Source organism: Gobius niger (genome assembly GCF_951799975.1).
Source record: "Gobius niger genome assembly, chromosome: 1".
In the NCBI taxonomy this organism is placed as follows: Eukaryota; Metazoa; Chordata; class Actinopteri; order Gobiiformes; family Gobiidae; genus Gobius; species Gobius niger.
Window position 1 is genome coordinate 3,602,248 of NC_136852.1, and position 27,070 is coordinate 3,629,317.

The window sequence follows — 27,070 nt, forward strand, 5'->3', positions numbered from 1 at the left end:
CTTTGCACCGTGGTCACACTCTCCCATCATCAATACAAGATCCTTTTGACTTTGCAGAGGCTTACTGAAACAACGCCAAAGCTAAAGCTACAACCAAATATACATTTTTTCACCAAAATCCCCCCCTGATCCCCCATGAGCTAATGGAAACCACTTGTGCTGAGCCGTAAAGTGATGAATCGTGACATTTTTAATGGAAACAGAGTCAAGTTTGTTTGACGTAGCGACAGTATCTGCGTCGTATTGAAGCCGAATCTTTGGGGGAATCAGGAATCCCCTCCGTCAGCATTCGTGAGCCGTGTGTGAATAATTGAACGTGTGGGTGGCAGGAGGGGGGGGGGGGGTGCTCCTCCCAAACACCAGAACCACCTGACAAACAGAGACACAAACAAAGCAGCAGCAGCCACACCTGTTTCCCATAATCCTCCCCTCCTTCTCTCTCTCTCTCTCTTATCCCGTGCTGACGCTGCGGTCCCGGAGCCGTGTGACCCCCCGCCTCGGTCACCTACTGCCGAGAGCTCCCCGGCGCTCCCTCTGTTCATTCACGGGCCGGTAATTAGCCGTGGAAATATCTGGAAGCCTTTTGTGCGCCACTTTCCTACGACTCAGTGAATAAAAAGCGCTGATTCCCGTCTTTGGGAGATTTATTCCAGAGACAAGGAACGCGACGAACTCCAGACAGAACTCGGAGGGTTCCTCTTAGTCCCCGCGGGGCTAATGTGGCGCTAACACGGCGCTTTAAAGCTAATGCACGTGTTTGGGATGTGTACATTACAGATTGGGTTCATTATCAAAGCTATTCTTCTTCAGATGCACCTACTGACGACGACCACTATGATGCATAAAGTTATCTTCAACAGGCTGCTATTAAACAGGCCGTGGCTATTATTAGAAACTATAGCGGTAGAAATATTCCCCATGTTAGGAATTTGTCTCATACTGGTGTAAATGAAAACTTACGTGCAGGAAGTAAAAAAAAGTGGACCCGGGCCGATGGGGACGCTGCGGAGGAGCTGATCCGAGCGCAACTTTGACACAGATTTAGACACTTTTCAAACCTCCTGTGACTATATTTGGAAACAGGGAAAGTAACAAATGTTGTGTGACCCTCCAGGGTTTTAATAAAGTCACCATCGCGTCTTCAAAGCACGTCCAGCTGCTCCGTGTGCAGGTCAGTCCCACGCCTCAAAATAACTCCTCCCATCAGCGCGAGCGTCTCGTCTTCTCTCGGGTCAGTCTCATGATCGATCACAAACACAAACGCTCCGTCTAAACGTTACATTAGACATTAGAGCATTTACGGTAGATTTGTTTTGAGCACCAATGATTGCAATTTCGCCCCAAAAAATGTAGGCTTCAGTATCTTAAGGTGGACACTGCACGGTTTGGGACGTCTGCAACAAACATTCACTTGCCATAAGGGGAAAATCTTTCGTAGATTGTACAATGAGACAGGGACAAAGATTTAAAATAGAACCGTTCTCTGCCAGAGTCATAAGCAACAGAGGCTAGGCATGAGCGGGTCCGACTCTGCATTTTACAGGACTTTCCCTGCACTTTTCTGCGGAAATAAACCCTGCTAGCATGCGCCGTTCACCTCAGATAAACACATGCCGTCTGTAGCCTGATATTCGTAATAATAAACTTAGACTCGTAGCGAAGATCGTCTCTTTGAACAATCGCACAGTGGACACGAAAGCAGCTCACGATTTTACAATCCCCACGTCGTGCAAATGTGACGTCTAAAAATCTTACGAGACTAATGGAACGCACAGGGTACACCAGGCATTAGCCACACGTAGCAGTGCATTCATAAATCCGAACACCGTCTAGAAAAAAACTAGAATCCACACATCCTCTGTGTTCAAATCTCTCCACAAGTGTCTGCACAGCACATTCATTACTTTTTTGGCAGCTGTGTAAACTGGGGTCCCACCGTTAGCTTTACAGACCTGACAAACAAAGTGCATTTTGACGTTGTAATCTTCCATCAGATAAATAATACAGCGTACGAGCAATGGTCTTGACTTGACTAGACAGAAGTAATAACTCCGACAGCGGCAGCAGCCAGGACGTGACATTCGTCTCACCATTGCCCCTACTTCCCGATCCCGAATACCGAGTACAAGGTATTTTCTTTAACAGACTTTTAGAAGAGAATAGACGGTTTCATAGACTGACTTTTTCACAGCAGATTGGTTTGTAATTATTTAATTTACTCATTTACATTTCCTTGAGTAAAGTAGGCGACACTTTTAAGAGAAGTTATATCAGAATTGAACAGACGCCATTTCATTTTTATTCAACACAACATTAAATTTGTATTGCACTGTCCATCATCGACAGAACAGCTCATGTCTTAAAGCTCCTCAGTGCTTGTGCTTTATTCATTTATGTATTTTTATTTAACAATAGTATTGAGATGTTACTTATTACTGCAGATAAATGGTCTCTTTTCGCCTTTACTTCAGCTCCGTGTGGATTTTCTTGTGTGTTTATAGTAACTTATCCAGTAGCTTCAGCATTTTCATTGTTTTGCTGCAGCTCATTTTGGCTCAATATAAACATGCTGCATCTCTTTATTTTGGATTTTCTGAGGACATTTTAGTCGCTGGGTTAGTTTTTCAGATGAATAAACCCCTGGACATAAAACGGCGTAAGAATCGGCAGAACTGTTAGCTGTGAGTTAGCGGCTAGTTAGCAACATTAGCCTGTATCTTGTAAACATTGCAGCACTAACAACATTTATCTCTGGTTAAATCCAGCACAGACTCTGATTTAGGGAGTGTCGTCTGTAATAAAGTCAGTTCTATGTGGAATATTGTATTTCCACTAAAGAATTCTCCAGTTTATTGCTGTTTTCTCTCCTCAGCAAACAGTAGGAGCGCCGGCCACACGTCAAGTGGTATCGGTTTCTGGTATCAGGACCTCATTAATGAGTACAAGCATGTGGTATCGGTGCACCCTAAAGATTTTTCTCTTACAGTTCATTAAAAAACTAAAACAAGACCTAAAACAGCCTCTCTCAAATCGGTGTAACTAATATATGATTTAGATTTTGGACATGTTATTCCCTTTTGACCTGTGGTGTCTCGCCTTAATACGAAACTAATCAAATTGTCATCAACATTAATCATCTGGGACGTGATCGCTCAAACGTAATCATGACTTTGCCTCCCGGTCGTCCCCTGGGCCGCTCCCCCCGTTGCCCCGGTCGTCCCCCGGGCCGCTCCCCCCGTTGCCCCGGTCGCCGTCCCCTTAACACGCCCTCGTCAGCTCGTGGTCAGAGTGTCATCTGCGAGGTCTGGCATCTGTGGGAGAGTCACCAGGAGCCCGTGCCTCCCCCCCCCCCCTCGGAGTCACACTGCATGCGTTTAATGTGATTAGGGCTCATTCAGCGGAAGATTTAAGATCAGATGGAACGGAGGGAGCAGCTGCGAGCCACAGATGCGCAGCCAGAAACTCCGAACACGACTTAAAAGCCCCTCGTCGCGTATAATTCTTCGGGCAAACAACCGCTGACTGATTGGAGGCAGACGGCGGCCTCCGCGCTCCGACGCCGTGATTTATCCGCGAGTCGGCGGCTCACAAGTCGGTCTAAATTAAGTTAGCGGCCTGGCGTAAACTATCGGGACGGTCTCCTGACAGCCTCGCAAACAGATCGCTGCGGCGGCGAGGAGGTAATGAGTAATAATAGCAATCAAGGCGCAGCGTTTTCGCCGTCCTGGAGAAGCGTTCGGATGAGCTTTTCAAAGTTCAAACCAGCCGCAAATTGTTCCAGTTGTTCTGAGGCTTTGCATGAAAACACCTGCACGAGCCGAGAATGAAAACCAATGTAGAAATAGAAGAACCAAGAGCGTCTACTTGAGTAATATTGTAATGAAGTATCTCATCTCTTACTTGAGTACAATTTCATGCATGATTCATTCACTCCATACTCTGTGATGGTAAGGCACAGCTGCCCTGGGACAGACTGATGGAAGCGAGGCTGACCGTCTGCACCATCAGACCCTCGACCATCGCCAACCACTCACTACATTCACCCAGACGTCCTGGTGTTTCCCAAATGGTCTCCAAATCCAGCACCGACCAGGCCCTTCCTGCTTCTGAGGTCTCAATATACAAAAATGGATATTGAGGAATATATTTATGTCGAAGGCTCTAAAAGCACTTTGCTAAGATACTTTGGTTACAGAATATGTCATGTTTCAGCCCGACAGTCTAAAAGAGTTGCAGTTCCTTTCGATCTGCAGGGACAGTCAGTGCACAGAGCGGACTGTTACTCACAGTGCTTAACCTCTTAACTCCCGCCTGAACCGAAAGGATCTTTTTTTCATCATTTTTTTGTTGGGTATTCAACTCATTTTTGTAACTTTTTTGTCATTTTTTTTGTCATTTTTTTGTCATTTTTTGTCAATTTTTTTTGTCATTTTTGTCACTTTTCTGTTATTTGTCGTCAATTTTTTGTCACATTTTTTTTTATTTTTTTTGTCATTTTTTGTCATTTTTTGTCACATTTTCATTTTTTCGTCAATTTTTTCATCACATTTTTGAATTTTTTTTATCACATTATTGTCATTTTTTGTCACATTTTGGTCATTTTTTCGACAATTTTTTGTCAATTTCTTGTGACATTTTTGTGACATTTTTGCCACTTTTTCAGCAATTTTTCGTCCCTTTTATGTTAATGATTTCTCACTTTTTTCCACTTTTTTTCCATTTTCACAGCTTTTTTCCAGAAGCTTTTGGACTGGGGTAAAGCCAAACTGGAGAAAATGTGATCGGTTCAGGTGGGAGTTAACGGGTTAAAGGGACTATACAGAGTTTAAAAATGTTTAAACTAAGTCTTTTCCTCCCCCGACATGTTCCGCACAGGCCGCACTTGGACACCCCTGATCTAGTCTCTTTAAGTAACATATTTTTTTACTTTTACTTGTTTATTGGTTTATTTGGTCGGGACAGTGCAGGTTAATGAACGAGCCACACTGGATTGTAGCGTTGGGCTAATTTCCATCCGTCGTCCCCCATGTGCACTCTCAAAAACACTCTCATTCATCCGGGCCTATTGTACATGTTTTTAGTGATAGGGGAAACCGGAGTACCAGAGAAAACTACGCAGACGCCAGGAGAACTCCACAGATTTTCAAATATTTTTCTTTTTGTAATTGTAATAATAATTTTCCATATATTATTTTTTTACTACATATTTGAGTTTCAGAATATGATGTAACTCTTACAGGCAGCAGAAGTCTGAAGTTTTGTCTAAAGCAGAATCTCCATGACTTCCTTCGTCACTTCTCAGTCTGTGACTGAAGAGCAATGAGGCCCCAGCCTTTTTACTGGAAACAAAGAGCTCACTGTATTTAGTGTATTTAGCGTCATGTTACTGTCACTCATGGTGTCTGACCTAAAGTCTCACTCTGAAGAAAGTCAACTCACATTTACACTGAGAAGGTTGGAAGGGCGCCCCCTCGTGTCACCTTGCATCCAAATGCCCGGAACATCACTCTACCCAACTGTAATGATACTTTACTGAACTATATCAACACATTTACACTCCATTGTTCAAACTGAAATGATAAACTAACAAAAATCAAGTCTATATCTGAACTTCTGCACATTTTCAACTTCCCATGCGCTTTTGTTTAAGGCTGTGTTTGCTGAAAATGTGTAAATCTATGAGTGAGTTTGTGGCGTCTTGAGTCTTGTCATTATTAGTCTTTAATCGGCGATGTACCGTACCGTCCTGTCCCGTCCCGTACTGTACTGTCCTGTACTGTACTGTCCTGTACTGTACTGTCCTGTGCCGAGCTTTAGAAAGTGCAGTAACTTCCTGCATTTGGGAGTAAGAGTAACTCAGCCGCACAGATTAGTATTTCAAACCTCAGGGCCCTAAACCGAGCTGTTATTTGACCCGCCGCGCTGCAGGGGGAGAAAGTTCCTCCTCATAATCTGTCGATGTTTAACCGCCGCCCTGGTGCTCGCTGACGTTTAGCGCCGAGGCAGCTCTGCACTTTCAATCCGCCTGCTTTTATATTTAGAGCCTGTAATTTCGGTGGCTCCATTACTACATTATTTATTTAGCTTGTGAATCACGACAGAAACCACCGAGACTCTGGTCTTCAATTACAGAGCTCCAGGCCGCGGGCCGCGCCTCGGAGCCGTCCCCTCCTCACGGGGCCAATCAAAGGGTCCCCCCCCGAAACGCCACCGCATCAAAGCAGCGCAGGAGCCGCACTTTTCCACTGAGTTTGGGAGAAGCTGCTGCGTCAGAACAGGGGGATCAATGAGGGGGAGATAATCGCTGAATCATGGATATATCGCACTATGTTTGATGAACAAGGAGGCGCTGAGAGGGTACGGTTTTTACATCATGTGTGGAAGAAATGCAAATGTGCAAGAGTTTATCTCCAATGAGAAATACGGGAAAATGTGGAGGGAAAGTGGAAAACTTGGGATCGAAAACTAGGGGAACCAAGGAAAAAATGTGTAAAATATTATGGAAATATTGGGGGTGGAAATGGGCAAAACTGGGGGTAACAAGCGGAGGGGAAAAATTGTAAAAAAAAAGTGAAAAAGAAATGAGGGGTGTTGGTAAAATATTGTACAAAATCAACTGGGAAAATATTGTGTAAAAAAAAATAATAATAAAAAAAACATGGGGGGAGGTTCATAAAACTAGGGATGCACCAATCCGATACTGGTATTGGATATCGGCGCCGATACTGGAAAAAATACCATCGGGTATCGGCTACAAATAACCGATACTGAACCGATACCTGTTTTGGCTCTCAACGTTTTATAAACACAACTTTCACCAAGTAAATCTAGTCAATGTTGTGGAAAATATGTACAAATTTTGTAGAGAAATTGGAAGAAAAAGTTGGGGGGTGAATGGGGAAAATTTGGGGGAAAAATGGGTAAAACAGTAGGGAAATTTTGGGGGAACAAAATTAAAAACTGAGGGGAAAATATTGCAGAAAATCAACTGGGAAAATATAAAACTTTGTGGGAAAAAGAGGGAAAAAACTGAAAAAAGAAAAAAAAAACTAGGGTGCATCCCGGTTATTGGCTACAAATAACTGATTCCTGTTTTGGCTCTCAACGTTTTATAAACACAACTTTCACCAAGAAAAAATATACAAATTTTGTAGAAAAATTGGAAGAAAAATGTGGAAAATATTGAAGAAAAGTTGGGGGGTGAATGGGGAACATTTGGGAAAAAATGGGTAAACATTAGGGAAATTTTGGGGGAACAAAATTAAAAACTGAGGGGAAAATATTGTAGAAAAAAAAAATTGGGATAAAAAGGGGGAAATGTGGGGTAAACACGGGGATGTGGAAAATTTGGGAAAACCTGATAGAATTGCGTTAAAAAGAGGAAGAAATGTGGGAAAATGTGGAAAGTGCGTTGCTCTTGCCTTTTGTTAGCGCTGTAGTACTTCAGGCAATGTCTGCAGCACATTTTGGCATATTTAAGTTAAGTTATACTTTATTAATCTCTTTAGAGAAATGTGTTCTCTGCATTTGACCCATCCTCAGTGTCGCTGGGCATGTAGGATGGGTCGTAGGAGCAGTGAGCTGCCAGCCCGGGCCGGCGCTCAGGGACACATCTCCATGATGTGGAGCCAGGCTGGTGGTCAAAAACAGCTGGCTGGAATTGGACACCAAGGACTGGACGGTCTGCGATCTTGGCCCGTCTGCTCAGGGACTCCCATCGCCCCTGGGTCTACAGCCCGTCCGTCCATGGGAGGTATATCTCCTTCTGTGGTTCTCCCCAAGGTTTCTCTTCTTTCCCCTTGGGTTTTTGAGTTTTTGCTCACCGTGCTGGAGAGTCTAAGGACGGGGGACACTCACACCACTCGCTGAGATATTGGGCTACACAAAGCCATTGATTGATTGATTGATGGAGGATTAACCTATTGCACATGTTTTTACCACTAACCTACGCAGACACAGGGAGAACATGCAAACTCCACAGAAAGGCCCCGTCCAGGTAGGAGTCGAATATCGCTTCATCATCGTTATAGTTAAAGTCCCAACACATATTGAGATATACGTTATTGTCAGTATCGCCCGCTGTTAGGGCTGGGTACCGTTAAACGGTACCTACCTGGTACCGACCGAAAAGCTCCGGTAGGGGGCGGTATTGAAAAACCTTTTTTTTTTCGGTGCTAATTTTCGTTACTTTTTCTCTCCAAACGTCAATAAATGATCCACAGTGAGTCTGAAAAAGCCTGAACTCATGAGCAGCTTCAGCGCAAATGCAGAAGCAAAGCTATAACTTACTCACACTTCAGTCATTATCAGAGATGGCAGAGCCGCGGGCTGAGCCAGGACTAAACCAGGACTAAACCAGGACTTACAGTAAACTGGTTAAAAACCAGGACTAAACCAGGACTGAATAAGAAACTAGACTCTTAGACAAAGAGAAAAGCAGTGACAACAAGGAACACATGGGCTTTACCTTTAGCTTTAGCCGCAGAGCCTGAAGTTACTGCTGTTGTTTAAACTCCAGCTACACCGGAGCATTTGGGATCAAAGATTGTTTCTGGAAAAGGTGAGCGCTCACTCTGCATTAGCCATGTTTGGAACAGTTATGGTGCATTGTCAGTGACAGAGTGAGCGCTCTCACTATGTAACAGATCTGTGACGTGTGAGGAGCTTTCACTGTGGAACAGCTCAGTGAGTTTAGAAAAGTTTATCTGAAAGAAAACAGTGCCTGATGTGGATCTGGTCTGTTCCTGCAGCTCAGGAGGTAATAATGTCCTTTCTCTCTTTTTATCACGGCTTTAGTGTGAATTCTGCTCAAAAAATGAAGTTCCAGGTGACGCTGCTGCTCCTGTTTTCTGATGTGCCGTGTTTGGACTTCCTCCTGAACGATACTTTTCCTGCACATTATTTTAACTCGATTAAAATAACAAAGGTATCAAAAAAAGTACCGTTAAGGCATTGGTACCGAAAAACAGGCATCGTTAAAGTAGTGGCATCGGAAAAAAACGAACGGTCCCCAGCCCTAGCTGCAGTTCCCTTCGACCTGCAGGGACAGTCGGTGCTCGGAGCCGCCCCGACTGTGGATCGTCAAAAGGAGTTTACAATAACACATTGTTCAGGTCCTGTGCGCTGATTTACGCGGCTGTGGTTTGAGGTTGCAGACAGAAAAAGCTCGGTATGAAGAGGACACTCCAACTATGTTTACGGGAGCAAACGTTCGCAGTTACACAAACAGAGGACGAAACCCGAGTCGCGGCGCACTGGGCTCCAGAATAACTAACTGCTAATCTCAGAGGACAATGTGTAACTCATCCGTCTCACAGGAATAGATGCTCGAATCTGTTATACGGATATTAACGCAATCCACAGTGTCAGAAAATAACTGAGGTCTTCACTCAACACATTCTTTACCAACAACAGCCTGAAGAGAAGACATGAGAGAACTTAACCTCTGAACCCCCGCCCGGACCCAGCATATTATATGTTTAGATCAGCTCTGTAGGTCTCAGCTTTCAAATAAGACGTTACACTGACCTATGCAAGCTCCAGTCCAGAAGATTTTAGATTTGGGTAAAGCCGAACTGGAGAAAATAGAGATTCAAAATGTGCAGAAGTTCAGTTTAAGACCTGATAGACACAGAGCTGGGGGAAACCGACAAAAAATATATCAATACTTTCTCGATGAAGATGATGCAGCGATATTTTTGTAAAGCAAATCAGAACAAGGCAGAAATGTGCCGCAAACATTAACATTTACATGGTTTTGTTGCTAAAGAAGATTATTCATTTATAAATATATATATTCACATACTTTTTGTCATTTTTTCCACCTCCACTTTTTGAAAATCTTTTTCCCCCGAAATTTTCTCTCAATTTTTTTTCCAGATTTTTTTCTAAATGTTTTTTTTTTTGCCTCAAATGTTCCTATTTTTCTTTCTTTTTCACCTCAGATCCCCTTCACATTTTTTCACTTTTTCACCTCTTTTTTTCCTTTTACCCCCAATTTTTGTTACACTTTTTTATTTGTTATCTAATTTCCCCTTCACATGTTATTCATATTTGTCCCACTTTTTCACACTTATTTTATTATTATTATGTTTTACCATTTTTTTCCCACTTTATCCCCTCCACCCATTTATTTACTTTTTTTCCATTTTCCCCCTATTTTTTTATTTTTTTATTATTCAAATTTTTTAATCTCAAATTTCCCCCCAAATTTTCAACATTCCCTCCCCATTTTTCCACATTTCTTGACATTGGAGACAACCACGATATTGTAAATACTTCCAGTCATTTCGATATTATCTTGTAGATCAGAGGTCGGCAACGTGTGGCTCGGGGGCCAAAACCAGCCCTACAGCATAGAACCTCTGGCCCTCTAGATGAGCTTGAGAAATATTATTACACAAACCAGAGATCAAATGCCTGTAACTCATACTCTTTAACCCCTTAACCCCCGCCATAACCAAGTGCATTTTCTCCAATTCACTTTTTTGATATTTTTTTCAAAGCTATTTGTCACTTTTTTGTCTCTTTTTCATTACATTTTTGTCACTTTTTCGCTACATTTTTTTCACTTTTTCGTCACATTTTTGTCACATTTTTGTAACTTTTTTGTCACTTTTTCTCTATTTTTTATCACTTTTTTGTCACTTTTTTCTATTTTTTCATCACTTTTTCGTCACCTTTTCGTCACCTTTTCGTCACATTTTTGTCACATTTTTGTCACTTTTTCGTCACATTTTTGTCATATTTTTATCACTTTTTTGTCACTTTTTTGTCACATTTTTGTCACTTTTTTTCTATTTTTTTCATCACATTTTCGTCACCTTTTTGTAACTTTTTTGTCACTTTTTTTCTATTTTTTCATCACTTTTTTGTCACCTTTTCGTCACATTTTTGTCACTTTTTCGTCACATTTTTGTCATATTTTTATCACTTTTTTGTCACATTTTTGTCACATTTTTGTCACTTTTTCCATCACATTTTTGTCAACTTTTTTGTCACTTTTTCTCAATTTTTCATCACTTTTTTGTCACATTTTTGTCACTTTTTCTATTTTTTCATCACTTTTTCGTCACTTTTTTGTCACATTTTTGTCACATTTTTGTCACTTTTTTGTCACATTTTTGTCACATTTTTGTCACATTTTTTTGTCACTTTTTCTCTATTTTTTATCACTTTTTTGTCACATTTTTTGTCTCTTTTTTGCTTTTTTGTCACTTTTTAATCCTGTTTTTTTTGCTTTTTTTCAAGCTTTTCAATTTGAGTAGAGCCAAACTTGATCAAATGTGCTCAGTTCAGGTGGGGGTTAAGAGGTAAAAATCTCTCAGAACATCCATTCAGGCCATATCTGATGCACAACACTGGCATTTGCAGAAGGTGATGATTTACTTTGGCCCTTGGTCTTTTGACGATGAAGAAACCTTTCCTTCCTCTGATGTAGATGATATATTACCCTGAGCCTGTTGTGTGAATGTGAGGACTGAACCAGGGCTAGACTAAATCAGGGCTAAATCAGGTCTAAATCAGGTCTAAATCAGGTCTAAATCAGGTCTAAATCAGGTCTAAATCAGGTCTACAGAGAAGCTTTAGGAGGACAGAGTGCTGCGATGACTGAGCTGGATTTCTGTGCTTTGTGAGATTAAATAAGGAATAAATTAAGCCTCGTTCTCCTCCTGCCAATGCCTTGATGTGAAACACGACTCGTGGCTGTAACTCAGACTGTTTGGGATTGGCCACAAACCAAAAAACGCACGACTTTATTTTAACTTTCAGGAAAATCAACCCCATCGCTTCGTTTTTGTGGCGTATCCCATAATAATAAACCAGTGGAGAAGTTTAAGATGTGAAATACTGGAGTTATCTGAGGACTTTAATCTAGAAATACAGTGTTTCCCACACGAAGATCAACTGAATCAAACACTGACAATTAAAAACGGTCAACAACGACTAATCCAGTATAACATTCATCACAAACTCCGAGTATGCTTCAAAAAGAGAAACACGGCTTCAGGTGTGTTTTTCATGAGGAACATTACGACGCGACTAAAAGCAGAGCTGCATAATTCCTTATTGAGAAAGCTCTTCAAAGTGTAGAGATGTTTATGTGACTTTGGACTTTTTTATTTCATCTTTAAGTACTTTTTCAACAGTGTAATTTTATGTTTAAAATATGACAAGAAGCAAAAAGTATAATTCCCAGTTATTCAATCGTCTCGGCTTGTTTTTAGACCATGCGGGGCCATTGTAGTTGCAGATACAACGGGCCTGTCTCATCCTGGAGATCAGTTGGAGACTGTGGTCGCTGCTGGTCACGGAGATGTCTCTGAGACGTCCCCTGGAGATAAGGCGAGTCTCCAGGTAGTCGAGGTGAAAGCGAACAGGTTTGATTTCAGCATGGTCTCCAACAGGTCTGCACGGTCTCGAGCAGCTGTGGCAATGTTGCAAACAGTATTTGTCGTCCTCAACCTGTGAGATGTTTCTGTGACGTCCCTGCAATGTCTCCGAGACCTGTCAGATACCAAGGAACATCACAAAGAGTCGTATGGAGTCTCTTGTAGGGCTTTTCCACCAAGGTGTTGGTTCTGGGCTAGTCTGGGCTGGTTCAGAGCTGGTTCTGGTGCCGGGTTGGTTCCATACTGACTTGGTTTTCCACCAAAATGAGAGCTGTGCCTATTGTCATAGCAACGCTTTGGGAAGTCAACATCAAAAATGGAGTAACATCTTACTACACACTGGAAAAAATGCCATCTTATCTTAGAAAAAATAGCTTGATTTGTACTTAAAAATAAGACTTTTGATGCTGATTTTGACTAGGTTTCCACTCGTCTTGAAATAAGATTGCCAATAGAACAAGCATTTATTTGCTCAAAATAAGACAAATTAACTTGAACGCTTAAAATAAGACAAAAAAAACCCTGAAATTAGACAAAATGGTCAAAGACAAGAAAAATCTGTCTAGTTCCACACTGTTAAAAGTCGTATGCCCATTTTGTTATTGTAACGTAAGAGTGTAATTTGTTTTCACATGACAATGATCGTTTTAAATGTTTAACTTATGTCAGTAAGTTCAAAGGTGAATAACTCTTTGAGGTGTGTTGGGGTAACATTTAAATGTGAACTTGACTTAGTTTGGTAAGTTTTAGAAAGAGACCGGATCTTGTAACCCCACAACCATATTACTGCGCCACACGTGCTAGAAAATAATATAAAATAATATTCAGCTTTTTTGAGAGTGAATACGTATTTTTAATAATAACTCTTACTGAAACAGCTTAAGAAATGTTGGTAAAAATCAATCTGGATAAAACTGGCGGAAGAATACGATCCACATCAGTCCGTCCTGCGGTACATTTCAACAGTTTTGTTTTCAAATGGAGTGAACGTTTCTTCGCTGAGGATCGCGCTAAAGTAAGGAAACAATCTTTCACTTGTGTTTTAGTCAAATATAATATATGTTCAATATCACCCTAAGCCATGTCCTGCCCATATATGGATATATGGATTTTTTTTTTTTTGTAAAGTAAGCCATGCGGTGCTAAAGCTAGCTTCAAAAGGGGTGGGCTATTTGAAGAAAGTTGTCTTAGAGTGGGGTTTTTAATTTGCTCTAAAAGCTTCATCGTGGTCATATTTTCTCGTGTAGCCCAGCAGGCAGCAGGCGAAGTCCAGGCCAGTCTCCCAGAAAGGAGAGAGATGAGGAAGAGGGAGCTACTGAGCTACTCATGCCACAGGTTTCATCTGAGTTCGTGTCTGTGCAAAGGTAAACTACTAAGGCTGTAATTTTACTGTTTAGCAAGTACTTTAACCGCTCAAGCAATGACTTTGCTGCCGATAATTTCCGCATTACGTTATTATTTGTTTTGTACAACGCTGCGCGCCACTTTTCTCTGCTTAGTGGAGCGGCGGTGCTAAGCTAACCTAGCAGGGGTGCTAAGCTAAGCTAGGGCAGTTCAAGCCCAAGAAAAGGCCACGCTCTGCGGTCACTGCAAGTGTCTCCGGCCGCAGACCCGTCTCGGTCACTGGGCTGGTAAAGCCCCGTGCTCCGTACGGAGGTTTGAACGTGACCAAGTGATTCTTCCACTGTCAGTATGGTCTGCGTTTTGGCCCAGTTTTACATTAAATGCTCGTCAAACGTCTGTGCGTCACTGTTAAAATGAAATGATTATTCTGTTGTCATTCTGAGTAAATGCTCGGTGTGGGTGTATGACACGTGCGTGTCTCCGTGAACATGAGGTGGAGACAACACACGTTCACGAAGGTCTGGAAATGCAGTACTATAATAATTATAGATTCACATTCACTTGCATTGTCAGGGGAGGATGAGAGAGGGGGCACTAGTGCAGTAAAGGCAGAAAGATGAAATGTGTTTTAATATGTATTTTTATACTAATACATTGTATACATACTTACTGCTTTTAAATACCTCTGGTGTGCTTCAAAATGCCTAATAAAGAATGGGAATTAAATTGAGGGAGTAACCCTTGGTTTTATTTATTGGCACATGACAAAAAGTAATTACTTTAATGTGTTAGCATATAAACTTGGATTATAAAATTCCACAACTTGGGTCAACCTGGATATGTAGCAAACGTGTTTCGATTGTGTGCTTATTTATGCAGTATGTTTGAGATTAAGTAGGTCTAATCTTAACATATTTCAAAAGGACCCTTAAGGAGGTGACTGTGAAGAAGAAATGGAGGAAAACTGGAAGAATATGGAGAGAAATTCGTAAAAACAGCTCCATTCATGACAAAACCAATGCTGGGCCCAGTGGAAGAGAGAGCTTGTCGGTGATGAGGTGGTGTAACTGTTTACTGTTTATTGTTTTGTTTTTTTTGCGCGCTTGCTAATACACATTATTTGTATTTTGTTCTCAGATAAAAGCTGAATTTCAATGAGTGGCTGTAACTGAACTGCTGGCTTCATTTCTGGACGGCCTTGAAGTTTTTCCCCGACTGCTAGAGCTTCAATAATGTTCTAGCAATTACTGGAAGGTGTTTCTCCTTGTGTCATGTAAAAAATGTAAGTATAGTGGGAAATTAAGTTATCCTTTATTAATCTCTGTAGAGTAATCTCAATCCTTAAGACTCTGGAACTTCTAAATGCAGTAGATGCCATTTTATTCCTCAGTGTCTAGTGCTCATAAACAACATTTGTCACTTTTTGCAGAACACAAGAGGAACAGGACTGCTGCTCTGGTGGTGGGATCACCACTGCCTCCATCCAGTGTTTTTGAATGTGTGCGGTGAGTACAATAAATTTGATCTAAAATTAAAATATTAACAACAATAATATGCATATTTGTTAGTTCCTGGCTTTCATTGTGAAACATGTTCGTTAAAAGTACACACTAACAATTTCATGGACACATTTCCCCCTAATTGCATTCTGCTGCGGTGTTATCAAATGTGTGGTATCGTACAGTATTGTGCTGTCATTCATGTGTCCATGCGTTTGTCCCAACACACACTATATCGTCCTGTTTTTCCAGTCGCTATTTTTATTTTCACACGTATCCTTCTGGTTATTGATTTATTGTCTATGTGTAGGACTTACAGGGTGTTTCCTCTAATTTTGCAGCTTATTTAAATATTGAGTAAATCAGCCGTACTAGCTCTGAAAGATGTTGAATGATCACAAAAAAGTAAAAAGTAATGTAGAACAATGTATTGCAAAGGTTAATGGCAAACACTTTAAATTACACTATATTAATCCCAGACATAAATAATTCACATCATCATGAAAGGTAAAGATGCTTTGATGTTTTGACACTTATAGTATGACTTTTCTTTCTTAAGGACCATTCAAAACATCTGGATGAAGCGAATGGAACTTGGACTGCTTAATATCTATGAAGAGGAGCAGGATGCTGTTGCACATCAGGACTTTGTAGCACTTGTGGTCACAGAAAGCCTCGTGCTTCAGCGTGAGAAAATCAACGTCACGTTTCTGCTAAAGGTCATCATGAAAATCAAACTAGAACAGGCTCCGCTGGAGTACATGGACTGTGCAGGTACAAGATACAAACCATTATCATGGGCAAATGCTGTTGTATTTTTTTTTTCATCCTCGGTCACTATTATGAACCATTTTTGATTTGTAACAGGCCTGTTTAATTGGCCACTTTTAGAAGTAATTTTAAAATGAGTTATTTTTGTTACCACCAACATTACAGTTTTTGTCAGAGCGGCATCAGAGGCACTGCCATGCCTCCAAGTTTGTCTACAACACAAGTGTAGGCCTGTCACAATCACACAATAACCACTAAAACAGATGTTAAGAGATCTTCAACAACACGAGTTGCAATTAACATTTACTTAGGTAAAATGCTAAATTATTTTAGATTTATATGAAGTAGATATATGAACTTTTGTGACAGGCCTACACAAGTGCATACAAAAAATATACATGTATTTGCTTAAATGTATGAACAAAATTTGTAAGTTTCATCAGATTTTAACATTTGTAACTTTATAAGCACTTGTATATTTTTTTTTACTGGAAAATTAAAATGCCTTGACTATAATTGTCTCTTGTCACTTGTATCTGTCTGTTAACAGGAATTACAAGTAGATGTTCTGTTAACTTACTAGTGTTTGTGAAGTTTCTGCCATAAACATTTGAGTTCTTTTAACATTAGACTGTAAGTGGTACCATTGTTTAAAAACGTAGTATTTTGTGTTATAGTAGCAAATATATTTGGTTTCATTCAACTGCAGTGAATGAGTTGAAATCTGTTCATAACTTAACCTGATATGTTCATAGAGCTAAACACATTGTTTTCTTTTGACATTCAATTATAAGTCAAAGATGTTTTTAACTTAGCCTCGTGAGTTTAAAAAACACACACACTTGCGTTAATATGAAGAAGCAATACAAGTTTATGGTTGGCACAACAAAACATGTTGGTTTGTTAAAACTGAAACTGTTAAGTTGAAACAATTTATAGCAATGCTTTATGGACCATTTATAACTTACTGGTTTTACTTGATTGAAACAATATCGGTACCTTCAATGAGCTCAAATCTTTATGGCAGAAAGTTAACATAGAATTTTAAGTTGAACTGCTATATTATTTATTACAGTGCATTGGCAATCTTGTTTCAAGACGAGTCAAAACCGTATCAAAAGCAGCATTAAAAGTCTTATTTCAAGCACTTTTAAGTCATTTTTGTCTAAGATAAGATTTCATTTTTTCCAGTGCAGCCACTTCTGGTTATAAAATACAGAAAAATAAGTTTATGTTTCAGTCACAGCAGCCGTTAACATTTTGATTTCTTCTTTCTAACTCTTGTTTTAGCTAAAGAGCATAAAGCAAAACAACAGTTTCCTCCACAGAGCCTGTTTTGGCTTCTCCAGGAAGTTATAAGCACAAACTAACTAATATTGATTGTTTGTTGGAGGAGAGAGCCACGTCCCCAGCCGCTGACATCACTGGTGCTCGTTTCTTGGTCCAGCTTTTAACTGGTTCCCAACCGGCACCAGATTTTGGAACCAAGAGCCAGCGTTTTTTCAGCGGAAAACGAAAGAACCGGTTCTGAAACTGGAACAGCACCGGCACCAGCTTGGTGGAAAAGAGCTCTTTGAGATCTCTTTGGTATCTGACAGGTCTCGGAGACATTGCAGTTTTTGATTTGTTGGTTGCATCAAAAAAATAACTCCTGAATATCATCATCATTATTCTCTCCACACTCCATATTTCACTGTGCTGTTTATTGCAATAAAAGTGTCATTGATTCAAACAAATACCTCGGCTCCATAAACTCAACAGCGCCTCTTTTTCAGAAACCTTTCACAGCCTGAGAACAACTATTAGTGTGGTCGCAACACAACTGCTTGAGACTGCACGCACATGGAGTCTCAAACCTGTCTCGTCTCATCTCCAGGGGACGTCTCGGAGACATCTCCATGAACAGCGAAAACTCGAGTCTCCAACTAGTCTCCAACTACAGACTCCAGGCCGGTGAGACAGGCCCTTAAGAGGATGAGAAGCGAAAAGTATCATTTCTTATCCAATGTCTTGCTTGGCTTGTGGGGGAGAAAATTAGACCATGTGGGGCCGTCAGAGTCTCTGCTTTTATTGGGGAAAAAGTGTTCTTTTTTAAGCACCACAACATACTTTGCAAACAACAAAATGTCCTGTGCCAGTCGGGTCTTACTCTAAAACCTCCAAACACGAGCTGAAATGTGTGGGATTTCTCCAAATGCATCTATTTGTTTGTCAAGAGGGCACAACATAACGATATGACCCTTCCCTTTAAGAGCACAGCCTCGTGTCTGTGTGCTCCTGTCCTGAAATGTAATCTTGGCTCTGTTTTAGGGACACATGCTCCGCGGGGGGACGGGGGGGGAGAGAAGGGAAGGTGCTCCGGGGGGGCTGGCACCGGCCCAACACCGGGTCAATACTTCCACAGACCGAGCGACTGCAGCGCCTCCCCTCCAGAACTATGTCTTCATTTCCCTGTCACTCTCGACGCCCACAGGCCATCCTTCTCCTGTGTCCGAGAGGGCGCCGCGATCGGGGGGAAAAACTGAGAGGAGCTGAGCTTAGACTGAAATATGAACCGCTAATCGTATACAACACATGAATCTCAGAAAATAAAGCGGAAACTGCAGATGTTGCGTGTAAAAAAGGAATAAAAGCAGTTTTTTTAGGTTCATTCAAACAAATACCTCAGCTCCTTTATCGACCCAAAAACATCTTTTCAAAATGTCAACAGCGTCTTTTTTTCCACCGATACATTCTCGCCGCTTTCAACAAAATGTTTTATTGAATCCATCCTCCTCACATTCAGCATCGGCGCCTGGTTTGGTTCACTGACTCTCACTCACCGCAACATGCTCAATAAAATAATCCAAATCAGTAACAGAATCATAGGTCAGGACTCAGGGAAAAGTCACCCAGATCTCCACGGACCCCCCACACACCCTGCGCTCTCACTAGGTTCAGGACCCTCCCACTGGGGACAAAGACCTCCACTTCCCTCCACACCTCTATCCGCCAGCTGAACAAATGACTGACAAATTATCATTACCATTTAGCGTTTTGATTGACTTACCGCTCTGGCCTCTCTAACGGGTGGTTTTATTGTCGCTCAATCCCAGAGAGAAATATCAGCCATTTCTGGCGATTGGACTCGTCTTTTCTCACTACTGCCACCTCAGTTCATATGAGTAACTGCACCTTCTATATTAAGCTCGTGCATGACGGTAACTTGGACCCGAAGCAACAACTTTCTGAGTGACAGGGCAGGATTTTAGAGTCAGTTGTGGTGAACAGGTCTGAGCTCATCCTACATCTTAGGACATGGCTGGAACATGTAGGGAGGAAAATACTTAGTTTTAACAATTTTAAACCCTTTAAAGGAATAGGCCACCGTTTTTACATACTGAGATATGTTCTTACCTTAGCTTTGACGAGTTCTTTAGGACCTGTCTGATCTTTCCCCGTGCCTTCAATCACGTAAACACAGCGCAGACGGCGTTAGCATTTAGCCTCTCCCTCTCTCCTCTATAGCTCCAAAACAGGTCAAGATAGAAGCTACCAAGCTCTTCCACGTTTTCCCTATTTAAATATGGTTACGTGAAGTGTTCCACTACAAAGTATAATTACACAAAATTAAACAATGTGGATTATCTAAGCGGATAAAAGGGGGAACTACATTGTAAGGCGCAATAATACCAGGAGTAGTTCGAAATCCGCGCAGTAATCTTCACTTTACTGTGCGGATGCCAAATTACTCCTGGTATTATTACGCCTTACAATATAGTTCCCCCTTTTATCCGCTTAGAAAATCCACATTGTTTAATTTTGTGTAATTATACTTTGTAGTGGAACACTTCACGTAACCATATTCAAATAGGGAAAACGTGGAAGAGCTTGGTAGCTTCTATCTTGACCTGTTTTGGAGCTATAGAGGAGAGAGGGAGAGGCTAAATGCTAACACCGTCTGCGCTGTGTTTACGTGACTGAAGGCACGGGGGAAGATCAGACAGGTCCTAAAGAACTCGTCAAAGCTAAGGTAAGAACATATCTCAGTATGTAAAAACGGTGGCCTGTTCCTTTAAAAGAACATCCATCATTGGATACAATTTATACGATTGGCTATGGCTACGTGCAGACGCATATGATAGACATTCGTAGCCCCCAGTAAGCGGCTATGGACAATCGTAAACCGCACCTCTCCAACGAGAAAGTGAATTTGTGATATCACTAGTGATTCTTTGGCTGGATGTCGCCGAGACAATATCTTTAGGTAAGAAAAAAGAACAGGTGGTGTCCTTTTACAGAGTAGGTAAGACAGACTTATTCACAACTTCTTCTCTGAAAACGCTGCACGTTGAGCACTTCCTGGATGGGGGTGGTTCGACAATCTGACATAAGATGGTCAAAGCCAGTCCTTCACCAAGAGAGGGCGGAGCAGCTGCTTAGAGGGCAGGGTTTATGAGGATTACTCAGACGTGCATGAATGAAGCCAAACACTATGAGGGTGTTTTTGATAAGGAAATAGCATTACAACATGGTTAAAAACTCCAAATAGTTGCACAATATAGGATCTTAAACGTATAGCACTTGTCATGTTGATTATGTTGGGCGTGTGCTGCTTTCTTCAGACCGTCCTGGCATTTCCTCTGCAAGTGAAGTTCCAAACGGTTCCTAATAGTGAATTTGAGGCTGAGTTTGCCAAAAAATATGTCAACCTCAGTCTGATGGACGACTTCAGTGACTTTGCGATACATTGTGCATCCCAAACTCTGCAGCTGGACTGTCATGACATTTGTGAAACTCTCAAAAACCCATGTTGTACGGCTCCACCAACGGTTCAAAGTTCAAACCAATCGTGACTTTTATGAATCTACTAAACAACACAGCGAGCGACGCAGACGGAAGCCATGTACTGAGTTACACATTTACAAAACACTAATGGGTTTTCATCCTGACTGTGGTTGTTGATGCAGTTTTAGCTAATCAGCCCAAATGCTCCGCTAAAAGCCCGTCCTCTTCACAAACAATTTCAACTGGAGCCTTTCCAGAGTGAGATGCAAAGTTAATGCAGCAGGATTCTGAAGAGCCTCTTTATAGTCTTCTCTGTCATAGCTCCAAAATCTGAAATCCATTGTATGGGTTAGTGTATCAAAACATTACACCCAGGAACTTATTAACCTCTTACCACCCGCCTAGACCAAATGCATTCTGTCCTCTTTGGCTATTATATAGGCCTGTGTAACACCTCATTTGAAAGCTAAGACCCACAAAACTGATCTTTTTCTTCCCATTGTTGCTGTGTTGTGTCACCTTATGTATGTTTTATTTTTTTCACATTTTTGTTGAATTTTTGTCACATTTTTGTTGAATTTTTTTCACATTTTTGTTGAATTTTTGTCACATTTTTGTTGAATTTTTTTCACATTTTTGTTGAATTATTGTCACATTTTTGTTGAATTATTATCACATTTTTGTTGAATTATTGTCACATTTTTGTTGAATTTTTTTCACATTTTTGTTGAATTATTGTCACATTTTTGTTGAATTTTTTCACATTTTTGTTGAATTATTGTCACATTTTTGTTGAATTTTTTCACATTTTTGTTGAATTTTTTCACATTTTTGTTGAATTTTTGTCACATTTTTGTTGAATTATTATCACATTTTTGTTGAATTATTGTCACATTTTTGTTGAATTTTTTTCACATTTTTGTTGAATTATTGTCACATTTTTGTTGAATTATTGTCACATTTTTGTTGAATTTTTTTCACATTTTTGTCACATTTTTGTTGAATTTTTGTCACAATTTTGTTGAATTTTCGTCACATTTTTGTTGAGTTTTTGTCACATTTTTGTCACATCTTTGTTGAATTATTGTCACATTTTTGTTGAATTTTTTTCACATTTTTGTTGAATTTTTTTCACATTTTTGTTGAATTTTTTTCACATTTTTGTTGCGTTTACATCCTTGTTTTCTTCTCATTTTTTGTGCCTATTTTGGTGCTTTTTTTCCCCAAGAAGCTTTTTGATTAGGGTAAAACCAAACTGGAGAAAATGGGATCCGTTCAGGTGGGAGTTAAGAGGTTAAGAAAGCAATAACAACGACATTTACACAGAGACATGAAATCCATTCCCTCAAAGCGACACATTCAAAAGCTACATTTCAGCGCGGTTATCTCGCCGTCTGATTCTTCTAACTCTCCAGGAGATTCTGCTGAGTCAGCGACGGCTCCAGCCTCCGACACGACGAGCAACACACAAGAAATCCTCAACATCTCGGAGCCCGAAGTCTAGAGGACGAAAGGCAAAGGAAAAGCACGACCGCCCAGACTCCTAAGCCTAAGGATTTAGAGGCTGGCACTAATTTAGCTCACGAGCATTTTCTCATAAGGTTGATTTAGTTGATGAACAGCTCTTCAGCTTACTTTCTTTCTTGTTTGGGAACACTATAAAAAAAAGCCACAGTAGTTAAAATAGTTGCAGTAATGCCTGACTCATATTCTAGTTTTGAAGGGCAAAAAAACTTGACTGTGTGGTAAAACTACTCCAAATAGTACTGCTACGTCAAAAAGTGGCTCAAGTACATGCTCATGAGTAAATGTAACCGATAGTTTCATCTACACATGAGTAATATATAACGCTTGGTGTTTTTTCCAGTTTTAGACATAGTTTACACCCAGTTTAGACTCACTTAGGTTCATTCAGACCTGGTTTTGTCCTGATTTGAGGCCTGGTGACACATGGAAGGACAAACACAGTATTTTATGAGGTTGTACTTTGTAAGAAAAGTTTTAAAACCGTTGGTATATACTTATCTCATGAAATAGTTTATATTTCTACTCTTACTTGAGGAATTAGCTATCAACTTCATAACCCCCTGCCTTGTCTCCAGTTTAGCTTTATCCAAATCCAAAAGGTTACAGCCTATACGTTTGTGTGACGTCACGACTTCTGCCTCCGGGTCCTAGCAGACCGGCAAATATGCGGGGAAAAAAAACATTAAAAACTCTTAAAAACAACCATCAATATTTCTGTAACTCAACGGAGAGTTACTGAACATACTTATTTCTCAGACTCATTAGCCAAAAATGCTGAACCTACTGCTAAAAAAGTAATATTTGCTAAAGTCACTACTTCCTGGTTTAGAGGGGGAAAAAATGCTAATGTCTGAGTTGGCGCAGCAGCTACGCTAACCCCGGAAGTAACAACTTTAGTAAATAATACTGTTTTAGCAATGAGTCAGTCATGGTTCAGTAACTCTCTGTTGAGTTTCAGAAATATTGATGGTTGTTTTTAAGAGTTTTATATGGGAGGTTTTCTCGCATATTTGCATTTTTTTCCGTTTTTGCTTTTTTCACTTTGCTGTTGGACTTTTGTGACCATTTTGTTGAGTTGTGGTTACACATTTGTCACTTTTCTGTTGCGTCTTTTGTCACATTTCTATTGCTCTGTGGCTTTTTGTTGCTTTTTTGTCACAGGGCTGCACGGTGGCGCAGCGGTTAGCGCTCGCGCTTCACAGCTAGAAGGTCCGGGTTCGATTGCCTTTCTGTGTGGAGTTTGCATGTTCTCCCTGTGTCTGTACTCCGGTTTCCCCTACCACTAAAAACATGTACAATAGGCTTGGATGAATGAGAGTGCACATGGGGGATGACGGCTGGAAATGAGCCCAAGTTAAGGCTACAATCCGGTGTGGCTCGTTCATGAACATGCACCATCCCGACCAAATATACCACTAAACTAAACTTTTCTATAGAGTTCGGGAATGTGACGTCATATCGCTAAGCATTATGGGATTAGCAGCAGTTGTAAACTAATGGAGATTCACCCGCCTAAACCAAACGCATTCTGTCCTCTTTGGCTATTACATAGGCCTGTGTAACACCTCATTTGAAAGCTAAGACCCACAAAACTGATCTTTTTCTTCGCATTGTTGGTGTGTCGTGTCACCTTATGTATGTTTTTTTTCTTTTTCTTTTTCCATTTTTGTCACTTTTTTGTTGAATTTTTGGTCACATCTTTGTTGTATTTTTGTCACATTTTTGTTGTATTTTTGTCACATTTTTGTTGAATTTTTTGTCACATCTTTGTTGAATTTTTGTCACATTTTTGTTGAGTTTTTGTCACATTTTTGTCACATCTTTGTTGAATTTTTGTTGAATTTTTGTCACATTTTTGTTGAGTTTTTGTCACATTTTTGTTGAATTTTTGTCACATCTTTGTTGAATTTTTGTCACATTTTTGTTGAGTTTTTGTCACATTTTTGTTGAATTTTTGTTGATTTTTTGTTGAATTTTTGTCACATCTTTGTTGAATTTTTGTCACATCTTTGTTGAATTTTTGTCACATTTTTGTTGAGTTTTTGTCACATTTTTGTCACATCTTTGTCACATTTTTGTTGAATTTTTGTCACATTTTTGTTGAGTTTTTGTTGAGTTTTTGTTGAATTTTTGTTGAATTTTTGTTGAATTTTTGTCACATCTTTGTTGAATTATTGTCACATTTTTGTTGAATTTTTGTCACATCTTTGTTGAATTTTTGTCACATTTTTGTTGAGTTTTTGTTGAATTTTTGTTGAATTTTTGTTGAATTTTTGTTGAATTTTTGTCACATCTTTGTTGAATTATTGTCACATTTTTGTTGAGTTTTTGTCACATCTTTGTTGAATTTTTGTTGAATTTTTGTTGATTTTTTGTTGAGTTTTTGTTGAATTTTTGTCACATTTTTGTTGTTGAATTGTCGTCACATTAAACTTTTGTATAGAGTTCGGGAACGTGATGTCATATCGCTAAGCATTATGGGATTAGCAGCAATTATAAACTAATGGAGATTTTAAAAGTTAAAATACTGGAGCTATTGTGTGAGGTAGATGTTCCACGGCGATTTTTTTTTCCACTTTTTATATTGTTTTAAGCTAATGCTAGTCAATGGAAATGTTTGCTAACAGCTGCAAAGATGGCGGATCTCCATGGTAACAAGAATTTCCCCGAAACTATTGTGTTTTTGTCACGCTTTTTGTGGCGTTTTCATCTGTTTTGAGACCTTTTTTTCAAGAAGCTTCTCGACTTGGGTTGAGCCAAACTGGAGAAAATGTGCTCGGTTCAGGTGGGGGTTAAGAGGTTAATTACTAGTTTTGACCTTTTTCTCCTTAAAAACCATTGAAGTTGAGTCACTCCTTTACCGGACTGGCTAAAAAACCCAGTCTTTTCCATCCACTCCTGACCGCGCACCGCTTCTACTTTCACACGGAGCCTGTGAGCGAATGTGGCCCCGCTCAGAGCTCCTTTTATCCCGCATGAGTAACTCCAGAGACCGCTAAGTCATGTGTGACAGACTGAAAAGTAAAGCCCAGGAGCCTGACGATGGGAACGCTCTTATTTTTGACGACATCACCGCTGCAAAACTTCCACGTTTCGCTTCGGAAATTCGAGATGCAAAAACGAGCAAAGAGTGCGGGGATTTTCGCTCGAGTTGATAAAGTTATGGCTGGAAACCTTTACAGAACAAAAAAAACGAGGGTAAGGGTTGAAGGGAAGGAAAAACGACCCTAGTTTCTGATTTAAAACCGAAGCTAGCGTAAAAAAAAGCGGATGGAAACAAACTTCGCGTTACAACAGGCGAGTTAACTGGAAGTAACGGTTTCCTGACGCGACCGCTTTCGACAATACAGCGATAATAATGAATAAAAAGCGTAAACTCACGTGTAAATAAGATGAAAAGTGATGCAAAAAGTCCCAGTGCGTTATTCCCAGTGAGTGCCGACCGTCGTTTGGCCATGGTTTCGCGTCGCTTTCCTCTCCTCCTCGCGCCGCTCGTGCTTCGCGGTCCAGGCTGAGCTCGTGGAGGTGATCCTCTGTCGGCTCGAGCTCCTGTGTGTCTTTTTTACAGCGCGTTACAGTAAATCCGAGCTGTGTTGTTGTCCTCCTCGCGCTCGGCTCGGCTCGGCTGTTGTGAAGGGGGGGCTCGTGCTCTGGTGCACACACACGGCTCTCGCGCTCACTGCGGTAAAGCTCTGCCTGCCTGCTCCGCGTGCGTGGGCTGCACCTCCTCAGCGGGACACGGCGGTGAGAGAGTGAGTGAGAGAGTGAGAGGCAGTGGAATAATGGTCTGTGCGGGACAGGAGGACACGGGACAGCCGAGGACAGCCCCCTCAAAACGGGGAGGGGAGCCGGCTGGTTAGAGGAGCCCCACGAGCACGGCCGTTTCTAGACTTTGGAGGAGCCCTGGGTCAGGGGATCCCGAACTCAAAATCATCAACTGCAAATGTAAATATACTCCCCGACCAGGGGCGGATCTACAAAAAAAAAAACACGGGGTGGCTTTAGGGTCAGGGATCATTTCTGGGGTGGCAACACATTATACAATGTCGAATGTTTATAGGGGGGTATGCAAGTTTTGCTTGATCGCAAGGCAATTTTTCTGTTTAGATGCCGGCTGGGCCTCCCAAAATTATATACAAATAGTAGCATTGTCTTTAACCCCTTAACTCCCACCTGAACCGAGCACATTTTCTCCAGTTTGGCTTTACCCCAATCCAAAAAGCTGTGAAAATAGCAACAAAACTGAGACGAAAACAATGATGGAAATGTGACAAAAAAGTGACGAAAAATTGACGAAAAAATGCCAAACATGTGATAAAAAATTGACAAAAAAATTACAAAAAATTGATAAAATAATTGATGAAAAAATGACCAAAATGTGACAAAAAATGACAATAATGTGATAAAAAATGGATGAAAAAAATCACCAAAAAATGACAAATGTGACAAAAAAATGACCAAAATGTGACAAAAAAATGACGATAATGTGATAAAAAAAATGGATGAAAAAATCACCAAAAAATGACAAAAATGTGACAAAAATTTACAAAAATGTGATAAAAAATTGACAAAAAAATTACAAAAAATCACAAAAAAATTACAAAAAGTTACAAAAATGAGTTGAACTCCCAACAAAAAAATGATGAAAAAAAAATCTGATGACGTGAGGAAAAAGATCCTCTCGGTTCAGACGGGAGTTAAGAGATTAATGCTATTATAATGTAGGTGGTTCCTAACTCAGGTAAAATTTTAACTTTTGTGTAAAAAAAA

At 40.5% G+C, this 27,070-nt stretch overlaps 1 protein-coding gene across 1 annotated transcript in view; it reads right to left on the reverse strand.

Annotated features, from left to right (window-relative positions):
* nectin3a (nectin cell adhesion molecule 3a) overlaps window positions 1-25,851 on the reverse strand; it is a 129,651-nt gene extending 103,800 nt beyond the window's left edge. Inside the window, exon 1 of the mRNA XM_079574387.1 lies at window positions 25,682-25,851. Within this exon, the coding sequence (XP_079430513.1) occupies window positions 25,682-25,757 (76 nt within the window). The 5' untranslated portion in view covers window positions 25,758-25,851. The remainder of the gene's footprint in view (window positions 1-25,681) is intronic.
* Window positions 25,852-27,070: the final 1,219 nt, after the last annotated feature.